This window comes from Andrena cerasifolii, chromosome 3 (genome assembly GCF_050908995.1).
Source record: "Andrena cerasifolii isolate SP2316 chromosome 3, iyAndCera1_principal, whole genome shotgun sequence".
In the NCBI taxonomy this organism is placed as follows: Eukaryota; Metazoa; Arthropoda; class Insecta; order Hymenoptera; family Andrenidae; genus Andrena; species Andrena cerasifolii.
In genome coordinates this window covers 21,025,587-21,046,592 of record NC_135120.1, presented here as the reverse complement: position 1 = coordinate 21,046,592, position 21,006 = coordinate 21,025,587, and the positions used below count along the sequence as shown (strand labels likewise).

Below are 21,006 nucleotides of genomic sequence, written 5' to 3'. Positions count from 1 at the left end.
ACCCCTGCAGGACAAAAGTAACAATGACAGTCACTGCGGAAAACTGTCATAACTTTTTAACAACTTATCACGTAAGGCTGAATCTGGGCTCAAATGATAGACCAAGAAACATACTAGCTTAAGGCATAATTGTTATTTTTATATCTATAAAAGATAATTGTAGGCTAGGCCAAATGTAAAAAGTGTTACTTTTGTCTCCGCTCTCCCCTACTATACTGGATTGTTCTTTTAATATTTCCACTTGTGCAAGCTCGGTAGAGTTAACGGGGGCCAGCGGCGGCACTCTTCTAAAGAGGATAAAACGCTGAACTCCAAAGAGTTGGGTTTGAAAATTAATCGATGCCGCTTCGTGAAACTGAAAGGTTCTTAAAACCACTTAACACCAAAGTTCCCAGCTTTAATCGTTTCAACGTAAACTTCTTTGGCATTTCATAATGTATCCCACGTAACGTTTTAACGGCGTAACGCAATTAACGTTTAGAAGAAATTACGGGAGCGGAGGAAGCACATCCTCTCACACTTTACGCTCCGCAGATTGGAGCGATCGATTTCATCGGGGCCGATCCGTCCAGGATAAGTGAAATACTTTTCTGCTCTCTTTCCGGGGCTTCGAGCTTCTCGCGAAGGATCGGCGAGGAAATATCTCCCGCGCCGCGACGCTTTTAAAAAGAAAACGCGATCGCATTGAATGACAGATAATACGCTACTGACCCGAGAAACGCGTAATCTCTCGTCTCTTCGAGTTCAACGTTTCATTTTTTAGAGTGCCGATCTCAATTACTTTTGCATCCGATCGATAGAAAGGTTCACACGCTGGCTAAATACAGGTGCTCTTGTTTGCGAATGGAAACAATGTGACGACAATAAATTATTGCTTGCTACCTTCTCCATCAGAACAATTAAACAAACATTTCAGTGCTAATAACAATCTTAGGGGCACAAAGGACATTAATATTACCAATACTCTACTATTAATGCTGTCCACTTTGGCACACGATACGGTGAATATAATGAAACGTATTATCAACGGAATTAAACATTGAGGGAATTTTATCGAAAGCTGTAACAGTTCAACAAATATACTTTAGGATTATTATCAAATGGCAAATGAAACCAATCGGGACGCACATGCACGCATGAATAATTTGAAACCGAAGTTGCAGCTTTGATACAAACATTATCTGAGCTTCCGTGATGGTGGAAGTGCCGTATGTGTATTTACAAAAGGATTAATGTCACCATGTAGGGTTCTTTGTTCAGCGGTGAGCAGTGTTGCATGCGGAATACGAATGATTGCTGTGTCTACGGTCATTTCGGATAGGCAACGCGAGACTCTTCTAACAACGTAACAATTTATCCACCTTTCATTAACGTCGCATTGAATCGCAAATGTTTACGAGAAAAAGTAAACGACTCCACCCAAAGATTCAATCAAACATCAACTCCAGCTGCAATTAGAATTGAAATGAGGCAATAGCTAAATAAAGAACTACAAGCACCAATATCGATGCAGACAGAAAGGTTTCGTATAAACAATTTCACATTGTTCACAGCTCACTACACAGTAACACAGCGGGATGGTAAAATCAAATTTCCCCTCCCGTGCTGGGGAAACAGTCTCGCGTTGCCCGTCGACGCGACATCCGAGCCGCCAATTTCAAACGCGATCGCCGCGTGGTGGCCTGGCTTTATCGGCGATGTGAACGCAACAGCAACGCAACGACAACGGAGAGAAAAAACAAAAAAAAAACAACAACAGGAAACAGGATAGTGTCAGGGTGGTAGGCGACGTGAACGAGATTTACGGTTTTGGTATTCAAACATTGGAACGAACCTACGTCGCACGCCCTGACGGCAAGTGGCGGTTGACTCCGTACGCTCGGCGTCTCTATAATCCCAAACATCAAGAAAAACTTGTGTCACATTAAACGACAGGTCACATCCATAGAGCCGTATCGAAAGCAAGAAACGTCCGCCCGCTGTGCGGAAATATCTAGCGGCGGCTCGAAACAGGAAGCGGAATCGCACGGGGGCAATCCCATTTCAATCTGAATTCCATTTCCTTTCGAGTCACCGTGTAACAGTTTCTCGCTGCGCACCGTGAGTCGACGGTGCAGGGGACGTTCGAGCATTCCATAATGATACACCTCCCACACGATACGAGTGAGGTATTTTTTTTTTTTTTTTGTTTCAGCGCACACCCTATGCCGCATGCATTTCTTTCATAGACGGACACGGGGAATGCACAGACAGAGAGGAGGTCGACTTATAAGAGGGCGATGCATACAGCTGGTAAACAGGCAGTCATCCAAGAAGTGAGCAGGTTACACCTAGAAAGATCTAAAAAGAGGCTAGAATGGGGAGATAGACAGGCCAGGCAGGTAAATATATAGTCGTCATGCTGTGTCTGAATGTATCCGACGCACTATGAACCGTGCTCTTCCCCCTCGGCTCGTGATCCCTCCTTCCTTTCGTTTTCCCTCTCTACCTTCGCCATCCGACTCCTGAGGCGTCGTTCTTTATCCACGAGGGGGGGTGTTAAGCGCGTTGTATAATCGATCGGGGGCGGATTTTGCTCGTGACGTGATTAATTGAAATTGATAGCTATCGAGCAACGCAAAGGGGGTGGGATTCTAGAGACTGTTATATCTGTCTGTTCGTGGAACTTGTTTCTCTTTCAATTACATTGAAAAGAACGCCAATCGTGGAGTTTCGTTGTAAGAGTTTGTATACATTCATTGAATGGGTTCGTTGATCTATAGAACATCGAGCAGCGACGGCTGCGTGACAATTTATGTAACGAAACCTTCGACTTGTCGAAGTATACGCATTTGAAACGGATGCATTTCGTTCCGTTTATTGCATCTTGTAGCGTCTGTTACCACAAGCGAGTTCCACTCACTGTCGCTAGCCGTGGTTTCGTACCTGATCCTAGACTCATTGGGAATAATCGTGCACTATAGACATGTGGAAATTGGAGAGAAAGAAAAAGGTAACAGCCTCGAAGGTTCTATGGAGTTCGCTAACAATCGATGCACAGTGTACTACGAGACATACTGCTTCCTGTGCACATGATCTACGCTACCTGTTTGGTGTGAGGCCAACACTACGGTATTGACAAGAAGAAAACGTGAATGTAGCTTTGCGGCATACTTCGACCTGAATTGACGTTAACGTAGAGAGAGCGAAGTTACGATCCATTCGGATAACGCTTTCGCTAATCGAAAGACATTGGACATGCACTTTCAAAGCGACTGTTCCGTTATTCTAGTATCCTTATCGCATCCGCCTATTCTGCCATACTAGAAGAAAGAACAGGAGAACGTGTCCCGCTGAAGCACTAAAAAGAACATTCCCAGCTTTATCGAAGCTACGTTCCAGCCCCTATCTTCGCTCTCCCGCAGTCAGCGCGTTCACTTTTCGCTATCAAACCCGTCGAACCGCTCCGAAACCCCCAGTTCGGTCTGGCCGAGGTTCGTGTGGGAGAAGGTACTCGATTCCCTGCCAATGATCGACAGCAAACGATGCATGATCGTGATGCCTACCCGACACCGGTATGATCGATAAAGAGATGTCGAACGGCGACGAGCGTGGCGGAGATCGGAGTGTCGGGGGGCGTTGGTGTGTTGGACAGACGGGTGAAGGGGGTTCGTAGGTTCGGGGGGTTGGTGAACAGTCGCGTGTGGTCGGAAATGTGAATATTTCGCAACCTTGCCCATACGGGGGTGCGAAGCTTCCGTTTCTGGGTTACCACCGCGTGGCCCTGTTGTCCGTCCGAGTCCAAGGCGCTCCCCAGGGATGCAGATGACAGTCCCGCACCCCTACGCGACGACCGAGAGCACTCAGCTCCGCCTGAATTCACCCTGCGGTACTGCTTGTTAGTGCACACGTGTCAAGCAGAGAACAGAACAGTAGAACATTACAGTTTTCCTTATTATAATCATTAGCATTATTCCGCCGACATTACAAGGGGGATCTCGAAGGTGGGTGTCGGCTCGTTCGGATACGGCTGGATTCTGGCTGGCGGAGTCTCTGGCAAAGCAACGCAGGTACATCCGACCGCGGGTCGGTCGGCCCTGGAAACGTCGCTTACGAGCTAGATAGATCAGGCAATAGGAAACGCGCTGTTTATGTCAATTGGATTCGAACGGAAGCCCTTCTCACCGTGGCTTCTGGCGGTAAATGCTGGAAGGAACTGACAGCAAATTTGGTAAAAAAAAAAAAAATACGGAATACGTATCGGGGCAAATGGTATTAGTTGCAGTGGTACGAGAACTGTGGATGATCGACGGCTGTGTCTTTAGAAGATGAAAGAAGGTACTCCTGTGTTAATCGAGGTTCGTGTTTCATTCTGTGAGAAGTTATTTGATTGCCAAGCATCATTAGTATATTTGATATCAGGGCTGTTATGGTGATTCTAGAACGCATGGAGGGACGTTCCAATGCACGTTGCACGTGCACGTCGTTCGCGGCATTATTGGTTCTAGGTTCTACCAGAAACGTCGAAAGTTTTGTAACATTTGAAAACATTCGGACGTTTCTGGCTCGCGATGGTTTCGTTATTCAAGCGTGGTAGACTTTTCACGAGCACCATTAACCTGGCTATGCTCGCCGTATCAAGTTTCACGTTTCGAAAAAGAAGCGTGAAAGAGAGGCGCGAGATATGCGAAGTACCTTAGTACCCTAGCTCTTCCATCGTAGTATATAATAGGATATTAATCTCGTAATCGATATTTCTATGCAAAATGCAACAATCGGCGAGCTAATGACGAATGCAAACGTATCGATTGTTAACGATGGGAGAATATAATAGTCACGGCAGTTTCACAGAGTATGAGAAAATTTGTAAAGCACAATTATTGCTGAAAATAATAAAGCTTTTGATGTCGAATAACGCTAAATACGTTTAACGATATTCAAAAAGAGGAAAATGAAAAAAAATCCATTTGCCTCCTGTGAGGATTGAACTCACGACCCCTGGTTTACGAGACCAGTGCTCTACCACTGAGCTAAAGAGGCGCACTTGATGTGTTCACTGTTCGAATCCGAGGTCATGATGAAGCACGAAATTTCCTTTGCAATATTTAAAATAAATACTTATTTCTGCTTTTTCCCAAAATCCGCGAATTATAAACGCCAACTAATTCGCACTGGAAGTAAAAAAAAAATGTAACCTACGTCTCTTAATATTCTTTCGCGTTTCCAGGGGTCGCGGATCCACTGCGAAGCAATCTCATTAATCAAATATAATTCATTGGTTAATTAACAATAATGGCGGCTAAATTATATGGCTGTTTATGCTTCGATTTCGTCTAAGAAGCAATCAACGTGTACCTTACAAACATAATGCAATTATGGTAACTATGACACATGGTAAAAATGTCTAAAATACAATGAGCAATAGATGTATTAATATTTATAAATTTTCTCGGAGAAGATTATGCGTAAGTATTAATATAGTGTTAACAGATCAGCTCTCTGTGCATGGGCTATAATAAAAACAACTGACAGAACATTATTTGGAATCCTGTTTCCAGAAGTCAATATGAAGTTGCACTCCGAGTGAAACTTACTTGGTTTCATCGAGGAAGACCGCTTCAAGCACGCGCGCTGCGTAGTGCAGGTTTCGTTGGAGCAACTCCGCAGATATTTCGCCATGCTGTAGCTGCCTCAGTAAACACCTCAGCCTGCAAGATAAATTAACGCTTTGACTCAGTTTCTCACCGGCAACATTTTTTCCTATTGCAAGCTTCCCGCGACACTACTCTATCCAGCATATTTCACCGGAACATTCATAAAACGTCAACCCTCAATTTAACAGGGTGAGTTCGAGCGACGTACATTTACATCCTACATTTTCAAAATGTCACATCTCGTTGGCCACAGTAATTGATACGGCACAGTGTCACAAATCAATCCTTGCCAGCCTTCGTGCAGGTGATATCGTTGCACTACCGATGGCATTACGTGTATTACAAATGGTACCTTTATTGATGATGATGACTGATGAGGAATGGTTTAAATGCTGGTACCACGCGAAGTTTAATGAAGCCAACTCGATAATGTATTTGTGATTAAGAATATAAAGAACTGGCGTGACGCGATTTACGAGAACTTGGTGGCGCACAGTGGGCCGGATTTAAAATTTCCCACCTTTCGGTTTTTTTTTAAGATATCGGAATGAAATTTACGCCTGAAAATAGGAAAAAATTATTCCTTTCTAATGATGTATAATTTAATATCTTTTACATTTATTTATTTATTTATTTTTTAATATTTTTAACTTATTTGTGTTACAAAAAAAATTAATTCTGTTTATTTGGTACCTTATTTAAAGCCCTTTACAGTGGTTTAAGCAAAATGTTTGGGAAACTTTTCGTTTCCAAGTTATAAGGAAAATTCGAATATTAAAGAAAAGTAGCAACAAATCGGTTTGTTTAAATTAAAGACCCGACTTTTGCGATAAATACTTTTTTTTAATTGGTAACTAATAACAACAACCCATTAAAAAATATTTTTATATGCATTAACGAAAATAGCGACAGTTTTCAATTTTGATTAGGAATATCTTCCGAACGCCAAAAAGTTCCACTTTCGGACCAATTGCAATATTTTCAGCACACTCTCCTCTAAATAATGACTTGTCTTTGTTACTTTCTTTGCGTTATTTTCTGCGAATGAGTCTTTAATTTAAACAAACCGATTTGTTGCTACTTTTCATTATTATTCGAATTTTCCTTATAATTTGGAAACGAAAAGTTTCCCAAACATTTTGCTTAAACCACTGTAAAGGGCTTTAAGTAAGGAACCAAATAAACAGAATTAAATTTTTTTAAACACAACTAAGTTAAAAATATTAAAAAATAAATAAATAAAGAAATGTAGAAGATATTAAATTATACATCATTATAAAGGAATAATTTTTTCCTATCTTTAGGCGTAAATTTCATTCCGATATCTTAAAAGGAAGACCCGAAAGGTGGGAAATTTTAAATCCGGCCCACTGTGTGGCGTGGCGGTTTAATGACAGCTGAGGGGTGGTGAAAAGTAGATGAAGGGCAGAGGCACGGTTGGGTGCGGTGAAAATTTCATTGGGCCGTTAAATTTTCGAGTCGGCGATAAAAGTGGGAACGAATAAGTGGCATACCTGAAGAATGGTAGGAGTGGAGAGGTGGAGAATGGATTAATGATTTTAAGATTGTGATCCCATGATTTATGGTGAATAAGATAGTTTGCTACTGAACAGTACTGTATATAAAGTAATAGCGATAAATATGCGCAGATATCCGAAGAGAGGTCGTACCTGAGGGCAGCTTTGTCGCAAGCGTCGGGGGTGTCAACGGAGGGAAGCGAGTCTGTCGTTAAATCGACGTTATCAAGGATCTCTTCAAGATCCACGGACTGGCTTGACGAAAGAGTGTCAGGGCTGTGCGGTGGCGGCGAACTTTCGAAACTTCCGCCGATACTTTTATTCTTGCCGGAACTTCGACGTACTATCGTTAGGGTGCCTTGTTCTAGAACACAAACAACGGTGGAAGCATTATCAGCACTCCACTTAACGGGGAAACTAGAAAAATTCGAAACTCGGGCTCCTCGTTAACGTTGAAAATGAACTTTCCAGGCTCCTGCGCTACAAAATGGGATCACTCGAAGCGTGGGCCATAAAAATCCTTTCTACGCGAGCTTCCTCGTGTGAACTCAATTCAATGATTAATGGCTGTTACAAGAACGACAATAGGACGCGCGGTATTCCACAAAATTTATTTAATTAATTATTAAGCACGAAGTAGAGAACCGAGGACTGTTGGAGAACTGCGAGAGAGGTGGCGAAAGATGCATGCTCTACTAGCGGGTATTAATTTCCCCTCTGTAATTGGGAACCCGACACTGCGTAATAGCCATATTACTTACTCGATAGCTGGCCATTTCGACCAGGCGAGGAAGGATTGTGCGATCTAGACGATGCAGTACCAGTGCAGCTCGTAGGTGCATTAGTGTTCGGTGATGCATCGGGTGAGGACACTGCACTATCGTCTCTCGTGACTCTTCGATCCGGCGGAGATGCAACTGCGATTAGAAAAATAAGTATATTAGGGCGTATATTTGAAAATTTACTGAATCAATGCACGTAGAAGAGTCATTAATTTGCAACAGTATGCTCCAGAAGCAGGTGACTAAAATTAAGCGGGCAACCTTTTGAATATCAATATATATTATTATTTCAACCTACGACATCGACCTGTGTGCATATTAAGGAAACCAGGAAGGTTGTTTGGAAGCCAGGTTGGATTATTATCGATGGGAGTGTTCTGGAGGCAATGAGCGATGGTTAATAATTATACATAAGCATAGTTCGCAGCGCCCCTTCAAGGGACAAAGCGTCACGATAATCACTCTAATTGATTGGTCAAACGACAGACGTGGAAACAACAGGTCGGTGCTGAGGAAGGGCGATGAAAGAGCTATCGATTTGCACCATACGTCGGTGGATTACAAATTAGACCCAGTTCGGTTAACCGTGATGCTAGAAATACGCTCCTATCGAATTGGATTAAAACACCACTAATTGAGGAATTAGATATCGCATCTAAAAATATAACAGGCACGATTTCAATCGCAAATTGTGAATAATTTAGTAGGTAATACATGTATGTGTAGAAACTATGCCAACACGTAGTAGAAGGAACGTATTGGGTATTGAAGATTAACAACATCACTGTGACATGATATCGCAAGTATTTAATGCGTACTCCGGTAATAAAAGAGCGCTTATACCGCGAAGTGAGATCACTTTACGCTTTAAGCCGCTGCTTCACGCCATCAAGGAAATGAGACGCTTCCACCATTTATAGTCGACTTAGAGTGCATTAGAACTTTTATTCACTCGAATCTCCATACACTTATGTTTATAACGGTGGACAACTAATCAGCCTAAGTGTTACTATTTTCGAGCGAATAAATATTAGATTATACTACCTTATAGCGTGTCCACTTTACTGCAAAGTAACCCGTAATTATACACGCGAATTCACTTTACCTTAAATTAATCGCCGTTCCTGGTTCTAATGGAATTGTAGAATAAAAAGGGAAATAGATCAACATATAACCGAGAGGGTACATGTAATAAATACTCATAACTGTGACCGCTTGGTTTAGCTAGCGAACGAAGTCCAATATTCCATATTCAACGTAATCTTTATCGATTTAACTTTTATGTAGCGCACGCGGCCGGGCTCTCATTTTAATTTGCATCTCATGCAAGCTTATAAATCACCCCGCACGGCGCACGCGAATTTTATACACTTTTATTCGCCTCGGATTGAAACTTCCTACTGCACGGGGAATCAACAATTTATTTGTTAAATAAATTATAATTTTAAGAAATGATAGATAACTACAAGCAGCTACTGTTGTAAGTCTTCGATTCATTCCTGCTTTAACCACCTGCGAGTCAACGGGGGCGCTTAGCATGCGATAACAGGTATCATTTACCCGTTTTCCCCTGCAGCAATGAAGACAAAGCGTTTTTCGATTAGGGCTGAAATGTATTGTTGGAAGGGTGCAATAATTCGCCCCTCCCCTCCCCCCCGAATCGGGCGTCCAATAAATCGTGCCATCACGGAACCAACAAAGTAGAGGTGGAAGCTCCTGTATATTCGGGATTACGTGATTCATGGCTACCGATAGGGACCTGGAATGGTTCAATTAAGTTGCTGCGACGGATTGTGGTTCTGCGCGAATTTCCGCCAGACACAGCGCGTGTAATGAAAATACAATTAAACCGCGTTACGCGATGTTGATTGTGTGTTCTCGGTTACCGAGGAACTGGAGCATCCTATGCTTCCAATTCCGATGTTTCGATTGTTTGTCACACCCACAGAGTTCGCGGTAAACAGGACAACAGGAGAAACGTTCCCGTAATTCTTAAAATCTGGCGGCAGTTTCAATTGTACACTTGCTTTAAAATCCTTTACTCGCGCAATAGATGAATTATTTGGATAAATGTCAAGGTTGTTGCAAGAAACGAAGTGTACTGAAAATGTAAAAGTGCGCGAAGTTTTGAACTAGGGATTGCAAACCGATAAATCGGCGGAAATTATGCGCTATATATATATATATGCGCTATATTGCTATACATACAATTTTTACCGGTAATTCGCAAAATTTTTACCGGGAATTCGATAAATTATGTATTTCTAGATATTTACCGGTAAATCGATTTAATTAAATTGAAGTTAAAAATTAATTTGTGATTACCTAAGTAGTCGATAATTTGTAGAAATTTTGAATTTTTTAGTAGAACTGAATTACCCTAGAGTAAAAAATACCCAAAGTAAAAAAAAGTAATAAATATGGGGAAAAATATACAGATAAAGAAATCATACAAGCTGTAGATGCTGTGCAAAAAGGAATGTCACAGCGTACAGCTTCTAAAAAATATGGAGTGCCACGATCTACCATGCAATTTAGAATGAGTCTCGTTTTTCCTAAATCATCGCCAGGTCCACCTCCTGTATTAAGAAACACATACATTTTATTGAATAATTTTAATCCTATTTCTATCATCACATCAGATAACATTTTCTTTTTGGTTATATTATGCGTCAAATGGCGGTCAATCACTGTCAAACCGATTGGACAACTACTGTCATGACAGTCTACTACACATTGTTTGTATATTTTTATAAACTCTTGATATTTTTTTATAAACTCTATTTATTTTTTTATTATTCGGGGTTTTTCGTACTTATTTATATTGATTTTCATTTCAAATTTGCTAAATTCACATTTATAATTCACTATTTATGTGACACTTTTGCTTAAGTGGCCAACCATTGTCATCTTTACCCTACGCGTAATGCTTTATTAAACTCCTGTCACGTGTTCGTAAATGTCGTTGCCGATGGAAAAGTGCGCATGAAAGACGTGCCTTTGCAGGGCGCGGGTACACAGCCACCCGTTATATGAAAATGCATTCATTATTAAATTTCTTTGCAGCCGCGGAAATTGAATTTCTGAAGATCGAGGGGCGGGGAATCTCGTTAAAAGCACGGATTTAAAAGTGCTACGATCCGCGACGAATATTATTTGATGTTCAAATATCGTTCGATGCTCAAATATCGTTCGGTGTTCAAATATCGATCAGCGACGAGCAAGGATCGTGGAACTGGCTTGATCCGGAAGGAGACACGTATCGACAACATTTTGATCGGCCCTGCAAAACAATAACCAATTTCCCATTTTCTCAATGGTTCAGCGATCATCAATTGCGTTTCTCAGCTGCTGGTTGGTATTATGAACAAACTTTGCCCACTATTCCTTTGACGAGACTTCCGTAAATGAAAATGGCCCCCATGGACCTGTAATGTGTCCTCAGGAATGCAATATTCATCGAACGTCGCAATCAAGTTTTAAAAGGGCGGATGCGAGAAACTGTATTGCTGCCCTTTTGCTCGCCAGTTTAATGGTTCGCCATCAGCCGGATTTATGCCCCTCGATACGGCGAATGTCTCGTAAAAACGGGAATTTTTAAGACTCGCGAGATGCGCGCTGATATTTTATTATTACAATGAAATTTTATTGTTAAATACAAGAAACGAAGCATGCCTTTGTTATTTTGTCAAGTAAGACATTCACTGTATACATAAAAAGGAATCAGTACAACGCAAAGCAGGTGTAACGAATTAAATTACGCGGTTCATGACACTTTCCTTAATGGAAGAAGCATATAATATCAATCATGGATTTTTCAAATCATTTTCAACGAAAGACTGATCGACTTAAATGGAACTCCAGGTTAATGGGTCCCCCATTAATGAGGCTCAATTGAATAATAAATCTCCGTGGTCAGTGGTCCGCATCCCCTTGTTTATTGGCAATACTCGCAGAAACTAGGTACCCTCGGTCGTGCAATTACTATCGAGTTTACGATTTTACCAGTCAAACGAGGGGCCGTACATCATCTCTTGTTAAATGCAAGCCACGAATGCCTGCCGTGCGACAATGGCCAGACTTCCATTACGACCTTGCTAGGTTCCGTTCCACTGAATCCTCGATCGCGGCTATACGTTCCCCAATTGCGGTCTGCGCAGAAAATCGACGAATAAATATTCTAAAGGGAAACATAGCCTGAGAAAGCAGAAATTTAGAAGTCAAAAATTCGCTTTGACTATGTGTAGACTATGTCAAACGTCGACGCCGGGTTTCAGCTTGCTCGACTTCATACTGAATGTACTTTGGAATTTCCCGGAGCGCTTTGGAATTTCTCGAAGGGCTTCGAACTTCCTTTGGGCAACTCAAATACATTTTTCGCAAATTCACTTAGATCGCTCCATGCGAAGCAGAAAGAATAGACGCATTTCCTTTCGTTCTTTCTATTCTTCTACTCCGAAGATTTTAACATTTAGAAATTTTGGTAGGAGTAGGGTGGATGCACCATTTGTGGCCACTTTAAGGTATTGTACCAGTTTTGGCCACTTCTTAAAAAATATAATATTTTTCCGTGTAAGCAACAAATGTAACCTTATATTTCTGACGGTATACTAAACGAAATTTTATAATGTGAAATTCTCCACATAATAATGATCTGCGAGCCATTTAAAAATGAGATAATTAAGCACATGGCCACAAAGGGTACATCTACCCTAAAAGAGATTGTTTTCTAACCACTGACAGAAGACAAACGTCAGGAAAAAGTTTTGTTCTAGTGGAATAATAGAACGCACGCAAAGACTGTTCTACTTCTATCTCCCGTGGCCATAAGTTGAAATTTAAATTGTTAGTAAAATTGAGCCGCTGGGAATACACGAGCAACGCGGGCAAAGGGTTAATCGGTCCCTTGAGAATTTAGCGCACGAAAGTTGTAGCGTTTTGTGTCGTCTGAATATTTCACGTTGTTTCCAATTTGTGTGTACACAGACGGTTGCGTACTGAAAGTGGAACATGCATTCCCGGTAGAATAAATTTGGTAGAAAATCCACTGCGACGTGTGAAACCATTTGCATAGAGTATCGGTCCATCGTTGAATTATTTTAGGAGCTGGTCAATCGCGGAATTAATTAAAATTATTTCATCGACCTCCACGAAATCTAATTTACAAAATTTGCTGCAGGGGGTAAGTTACCCTAAAAAATTTCGAAAATTCGTTATTAGGATGTTTGCTAGCTACAGCTTTTCTACGTATTTTAAGCGCAACCGGGCCCCGAAATTCTAAAAAATGAAGGAATTACAGTAAAAAATGTACGAGCCCGCACGTGAGATCGGATAACGACGTCCAACTTTAAACGCGATTTCCCAGAAACTACGCTTTCCAAAACGGTGAACATAAAATCTCGAAAACCGCTCGAACGATTTGAATGAAAATTTAAAGGCAGTTGCAGGAAACTATTCCCCTCCATGTATTGGCAGCACATTTACAATATAAATTCTTAAAAAAAAGATAAAAAATGTTTTTCGTACAAAAAAGGAAAAAATCAGAAACATCAACATAAAAATTGTATTAAATTGTTTAACAAAATTTTACTTCCTGCACAAGATGGATACTGTCTTACAGATTATAAAAATTTATCTTCGAACTTAGCAAAATAGTGGGCAAAATGCAAGAAAAATGTTTTTTCGGCCTTTTCTTTTGCTATTTTCGATTTTAAAAGTAGGTTAGTCGCAAAGAAAATACTTGGTTGTAGTCCTGGCGAGAGTCACAGGTGTGCAGAATAAGCAGTAAAATTTATAAAGCAATCGGTTCGATAGATTTTCAGATTTTATCTTCAAAATGTGGACAAATGACATTTCAAGAAAAACGCGTTCAATATTTTCATCTATAGAGGTCGAGCCTCTGCGCTCCCTACAAAATGCCTCTGTAGAAGCTAAAACAATCGTAATTTTTCCATGAAAATTTAAAAGCACAATCTTGAGGACATGTACTTTCGCAAAAAGTGTTTTAAAAAAAAATCGATTTTTTCAACCCGTCTAATCGGAATGACCCCTTAATTCCGCCTCCCACTTTATGGAGTCTATTTTCCAAATGGCTATAATAAAAAAAAAGGCTAATCGAAGGGATACGACGCGAGGGGGGAGGCATTTATGTTAAGAAGTTCCAAGCAAAGAAACAAACAGCGCTCCCCCCTCTATGGTTATCGAATCAATTTTCCTCTCGGGACTGTGCTTATCCCCCGGGGCAATATTCAATCGCAAGCACCAAATGCCAGATCTCACTGCCAGCACGATATATCGAGGCGAATGTCAGCAGCCACCGAAATTTCAAACGGGCTCGGGAACATCCTCAAGATGATTGGCTTTTTATCGACTCGGTGCTCGCGGGAGCATGACTGTCAACTTTTATTCTGCGCACCACACTATCGAATTTAGCCCGCTTTTCTAGCTTCGAGGACAGTCGGCATCGCGGTACAAAGGTGAAGCGTTTCACGTGCACGATGAGTGTCAGGCTAAATTAAGTTGCACTTTAGAATCGTGCACGCTGAGTGTTCTAATTCTCCAATAACTTACAATAAGTATACGAGGCTTAGTTTTTCAATACCTGGCCGGCGAAACTGAAAGCGCGCGAATAATACTAAATGATAGTAACAAGACTGCGGTTTGGAGTAGCACAGCACTTCAACCATGGACGTTAATAACACAAGCGTCAATTGCACTTCACCGCGAATATAGGAACTTACACAGTGGAAGATAATTTACAGGTAATGCGTTGGTCTTTATTACCTGTCAGCCATATTACTGAGGAGAGACTATATTCTATAGACACAACGAATAAGCTTGACCAACTATGTGCGTCTGTGCCGTATGGCTTTGAAATAGCCCCAATAAACGTTCCGCCTCGGTGTCGCCGATACACACACATAAACAAGTCGCATGTAAAAGACATAATAGTAAATGTCCTCGCATTTGGAAAAGAGTTAGAAGGGTGAGGAAGAAAAGGAGTTTCGATACCTAATAACTTCGTTTGAGTTTCACGTGTTAACTAAGCTATCTAAATCTTCATTTATCTCTGAGCAAGTTTAGTAAGAATAAATTATAAATAAAAACTACTCCGTGCAGAAGTGTGTGTTCTTTTGATAGAGCAGGGGGGAAGATTGATCTGCTTGCATCAAGTTCATTTATGAAATAACAAGCTTTCAATAACGACTGAAGTAGATTAGTGGAGCTCCGAACAGAATGTAAATTTGCTTATTAATCAATGTTGCGATGGTACGGTTGGTAGGTACCCATCGGGTCGGCGCCACAACTGTGTGCCATTGCGAGGCGGTGGAAGCTTTATTGCTATTATGGCGGGAAGGATTACGACTAATCTTCTGCAATAATAATCGTAATCGTGTCCCGGTACCATTAACTTAAGCGCCATTCGCTTTGTGGAATAATTTGATATAATGTTTCCATCAGCCATTAATTCGAATAATGAGGTCTCGGTTAATAACGAGATTTATGTAAATTAAATATACAAGGAAATCAAAGATTAAACTATATTACATGATTCAGGCTTTTAGTCTAAGAAAATTCAACAAAAGTCGAATATTTTAAACCAAATAAATACCTAAGGCTAAAATTGTGGATATTTCGGTCTCAGATTTACCCGCGACATTACCTAATTTAGATCCATGTTATGAAAAATTAGAGAGAAGCCACGGAATTGAAAAGAAAATGTGCAAAGATGTGCCACCACGAGAATGACACGGATATCCTGATTATTCCCGTTCTGTTCGTCTCAATCGCATCCGAATAATAGGGATTACTAAACTGGAATGCTACCCTAGGATTTTCGGAAGGAAAATGCTTCCGAACGAGAAGATCAGGTGCGCCTCGGCCGAGATAACCACTTGTAATCCACCCTCTCGAATTCCCATCTCGTATCGTTCGAGCTCGCGACTCGCCAACGATCTTCCGGGGCGGAGTATCGCTGCAGATTCTTCGGCGAAGATCGTATCGGCGGGTATAAAGTTAAAACACGAGGTGGTGCAGCGTGGCGCGCCAGATTGAAAGTGTTTCCCTGGCGCCGATGTCGATACACTGGCAGAACGTTCCTCGAGTCCAGGGAGTGTCGTTGATATCACGTGGATGCCGAAGGATTCGCCATGGCATCTTGCAAGACGAAGAGAAAAGTACTTTGGTGCTTTCACTTTCCGTTGCCGTAATTCTTATCAATTTTATTACAAAATTTAAAAACTCTACGAAAGCTTTTATTAGCATTGACACGGGTGTTTTATAGCATTTGCATTGGAAACGAGATTCATGTAGGAGTGAAGATCGGAGAACCGATTCAGGACCTACGTAGGTAGCCTGTGCTGCGATTTCGGGTCCTCGCAACCCTGGACGTGCTACACTTTTAGTCTGTTTGTACAATTCTTTAACAGAGCCATCAAGTTTTTCTGTGCTCGTTCGATTAGATAGCACGGCGTCACCTAGGCCACCGGGTAATTAAGTTAGCTCCGCGTTTGCACAGTTCGATTAAGCAAACACACCGGCTCCACCGTGGTAACTAAACTACACTACGACAATGGCTGCTCCTTTTGTCGAAGGTACAAAAGGATCGATGGGCACATAGGTCAGTAACGATCCGTTAAATCTTTGCTCCTCTTATCACGTCGAATGGAGGTGAGCCACGGTTCGAATGTTCTACTTCGAATTACGAGCTTCCGGGATGCTGTATCGAGAGGTCGAGAAGAAAAGTAACCCGTAGTGCTTACATGAATTTCCTAAAGTAAGAAAATTGGCTCTAGGAATAATTTCACCATAGTGGCTGTAATTTCCTTCACTACTTTCAACAATTTAAGAACTTCGAATGAGTTCATGAATGACATTTTTATTCTATCAGATATTAACGCGAGAGTATTTTCTTTTAATGGTAAATTGAACTGTAAAAACATCTCAGAGAGATAAATTTTTACGAACACACAATTCCAGAATAGACTGTAGTTTTATTTTGACGAAGTTTACTTCAGAGAATGTTATTCGCAATAACAGAGGGAAATGTTACGAGGGATACAGCTGTTTGAAACCAGATTCCTGCCTTTCCTGGACCTTGGTGTTTCGTAATTGAAATACGTTTTGCAAGACGACCAAAAGGTTTCTTTTGAAGGACTTCATTATCCTATGAAAGAGCGCGATTACAAAATCAGGTTAAGTTCAGATTTAATGAGAAGAAATTACACACGGTACAACGAGAGACACGAGGGCACAGAAATATTAACAAAACGACATATTGCGTAAAAGATGCTATCTTCATAGAGCGAGTGTAATGTTAAACCAAAAAAGATGCACAGAAGTTCTGCAATTTCAATTATAATGATTCTGTGTCGCGATATTTCTAGAACCGGTCATTAATACATTTCGATAATCGTATACTTACATTGATTGTCCTTATCCAAACGATACCTACCATGAAACTGAGTCTTCTTCACATGTAACGTAATGGATAAATATTTGTACTGTTAACTTCGTGTTTCTCTGACCTTCGTAGGTACACATACAGTGAGCCACGAAAGTATTCGAACGCTCGCGATTAAAACTGTAAGTAATAAAACTATACATTTTAGACTTAAGTTCTAAAAGCAATGTTGTAACTACTTATATATACTTTTGTATATATAAGTAGTTGTATATACTTTTAATACATTTTTAATATATTTGGTTCGAATGGAGGTCGATATGTTTGGAGAAAACCGAACTCAGAAATGAATACTAAAAATTTACGTCCTACTGTAAAATAATGCGGTGGATCCGTGATGTTGTGGGGTTGCAAACAGCACTGGAAATCTTGTTTTTATAGATGGCACTTTAGATAAACATGCATTTTTAAATATTTTAAAAAACAATTTAAAAGAAAGTGATATCAAATTGGGATTATTGGAAAATTTGTATTTCCAGCAAGACAATGGGTTACATACACGCCCATAAAATCTGGATATTAACCACATCGAATATTTGTAGGCGGAAATCGACAGGAGAATAAAGAATTACATCACAACTTTGAAACACGTACTAAAACAAAAGATTTTAGAAATATGGAATTCTATCGAATCTGAAAAATCTGAGGAACTAGTGCACAGCATGCGACAACGTCTCAAAAACGCAATTCAGGCCAAAGATAATATATAAAATAATAATAAAAATATAAGATAATAATATATAATATGGTTCGTATAATTAATGCCGTTCGAATACTTTTGTGACCCAGTTTCATTACATCTTTGCAATAAATGTTTCATAACTTCTACAAATATTATCCGATTCATTTCAAATTTGATATATATATAATCTCGATACTTGTATCTTATAGTAGTTACATTACTTTTAGAAGTTAAGTCTAACATGTATAGTGTTATTACTTACAGTTTTAATATCGAGCGTTCGAATACTTTCGTGGATCACTGTACATAGAATAAATATTTGCCCTGCTCTCTGCGCGTTATCAGATTTCTTTCAAATCTCGGCTGCTTAACCTTGGCGCTTCATTCTCTTCGCGATATTATCCAAAACATAAGTCAACTACACAGGCTACTTACTGTAATCATACACTGGCTTTACGGTACAAAACATCGCGTCCCGCCCGCCTTTCTTGATACTATTATCCTTACACCCAACTTATTTAATCTAGACTCAATTGGACTATCGATTATCAGCATAGATTGTTTAACTACAAGCATAGGAAAAGTTTTAGATTTCGTACTTGTCGTTTAACGGAGGCACACCAGTATTCCCTGCAATCTACTGAAACCGCGACATGACTCGCGGTTCTGGTAACGTACACGACCATGATCCTCCAGGAAGTCGAATCATGTCAGAGGGAATATAGGATGTGAATCCGCTATTCGTTCATGTATGGCAGAAATCAACGATCCCACTGTCTGCTGTATTCCTTGGAGCGATAGTTAATCAAGGATTTAACGCAACATTAATTCATTTACGCGAAACTTGGGTACATGTCGACGCTGCGTTGCATTAAATTATTACATCGTTCACGTGCTATGATTCTGTGATATTTAAATGTATATCAGACAAATGTTACTGACAAGGGGACATCCCGAACTCGGGAATTCAAAATATTCTGAAACTGTGAATATTTTCACTCTAAGAGGGTGTAATTGACCCCCGAAGATCCGGTTATTTTCCGATTAGGTGTTATAACTCGTGAACTGTAAAATAATTTGTTTACCAAGTGATAGATCTAATTAAAAGAAGTAACTTTTGTCTAGAAACTTTTTTCTGTCACTTTCAGTTCGCGAGTTATAACACAAAATCGGAAAATAGCGAAATATTCAGGGCTTAATTCCACCCCCTTCGAGTGAATTTGGGCAGCAAAGAAAAATTGCGTTGTAATCAGGAGGAAATCCCCTACATATTCGCAAAGTTTCAGAATTTTTTGAATTGTCGGCTTCGGGATCTTCCCTCGTGAGTTTTAAACGTAGAAGCTGCACCGATCATTTTTCCGCGATTTTTTATTGTACACATCGAGCTGGCACATAGGAACCATTGCAAACGAATCGTAATCTAGGAGTTTCGAGGTTCGCTCACGATTTTATGTAGTTTGCGAATCGCGCGCATAATCCACGCGTCTCGTCGAGTCACGAATGAGGATTTGCATCTTGGAGGATGCGGGGTTAAGCCACAGATTAATCCTGTTCAATTTTAACCCAGTCCCGTAAGCCGCGGAGCTAAGCCTGGGGCTTTAAGCCGAAAGTTCGAAGCGCGCTCGATTCCGCGAGCGCAAAATTCAAACAGGATCCCCATCGTGAAAATATGGAGAGAGAGAGAGGGACCGGTGTTTTTCTTTTTTTTTTTTTGTCGGTCTATCGGACAGTCGGTGTAATATTTCCGCGGCAACAAAGTGCTGCGCGGAGAAGAAATAATAACGGGGTCGCGCGTTCGTTTTGTGCTACGATGTAATCTCTTTTTAAAAACCGATCCCTGCTGTTCCGTTCGATGGAGTACGAATTCGCGGCTCGTTCGAAATTGGAGAAAATAATTGACGCGGCCGAGCGCTGGATGGCTGCGCAAAATTTATTTTACGCCGAGTATGGGCATCGTGAAATCGACTCTTTCATTCAGCGACACTGAGTTTCTAGGGAAGCGGGGTGCTGTGTTCGAATATTCAAATGAATTAACTCATCGGCATCAATTTCTTATCTTTCCATACGATATTCAAATACCCCGAAGAAGATGATGTTTAATGTTATGCCGCGTGTTTGTTGTGGATTTTAATCATCGATGCACCGAATGTTTGATTTATCGAACTGTCGGTGCCGTTTAGCCACTCGAGCGTCATTACATTCTATGAATTTCGCAGAGAGCACTGTAAGACCTTAAGCCTAGTCTAAATTTATCTAAAAGCTTTCGAGCTCGAAGATATTCAACTTCTGTTCGATAAGATCGCGCGGGACCCTTTTGCACCGATGGCTTCGTTAAAAATAGTCAAAGGACAGGGGCGGTCGTGACGTGGAATTTAAAATTGCAAATAAAATATCGCCCTCCCTTGGAAGCTGAATTATCAGCCGACGAGCACGGGCGTGTTGATGCTGCGGCACAATCTGTGGCGTAAGAGAAGGTTCACATTTAGATGCTTCGAACTATCGATTTCATAGTTAGGTAACTGGATGCAAAAACAGACTATAACCACGATTGCACGCCGTTTGCTATATTTTTGCAATGCACATTTGCACACGCATAATAGACTGCACGTGTACCAGCGACTGGGTAAAAATATCAATTCTGATAAGTGTCCAAATCTATTTTAAACACTGTAGAAAAGACACTATAGTATTAGAATGTTCAAATCAATCATATTCATGACTATCAAATTACCTACATAGTATACGTTGCAGTATCCCAATATCTTTACGAATACCTTAATATCATTAGACTTAATGACCCGGCACCGGGCAGAGACGTATTTCTAATTTTAAAATTTAAAGCGACAACTGCTACTTCTCAAATTTATATTCTCCCTCTTCGTCCACCGACCAGACAGTGCTCCGAAATAATCCTGCCAAGAGCAAATAA

The 21,006-nt window shown here is 40.7% G+C and overlaps 1 protein-coding gene and 1 non-coding gene across 12 annotated transcripts in view; both read right to left on the bottom strand.

Annotated features, from left to right (window-relative positions):
• Positions 1–21,006, bottom strand: part of LOC143366726 (dual specificity calcium/calmodulin-dependent 3',5'-cyclic nucleotide phosphodiesterase 1A) — a 143,083-nt gene that overhangs the window by 10,322 nt on the left and 111,755 nt on the right. For 7 of the 11 annotated variants that reach the window (XM_076808040.1, XM_076808042.1, XM_076808043.1 and 4 more), the window contains 5 exons: positions 7,912–8,067; positions 7,304–7,514; positions 5,574–5,687; positions 3,711–3,863; positions 1,835–1,888 (listed from right to left, as the gene is read on the bottom strand). In XM_076808040.1, coding sequence (XP_076664155.1) covers positions 1,835–1,888; positions 3,711–3,863; positions 5,574–5,687; positions 7,304–7,514; positions 7,912–8,067 — 688 coding nt within the window. The remainder of the gene's footprint in view (positions 1–1,834; positions 1,889–3,710; positions 3,864–5,573; positions 5,688–7,303; positions 7,515–7,911; positions 8,068–21,006) is intronic. The other 4 variants (XM_076808034.1, XM_076808038.1, XM_076808039.1 and 1 more) reach the window with 3 other exon arrangements.
• Positions 4,948–5,019, bottom strand: Trnat-cgu (transfer RNA threonine (anticodon CGU)). The gene has a single exon. It is a non-coding gene; the product is annotated as a tRNA-Thr (tRNA).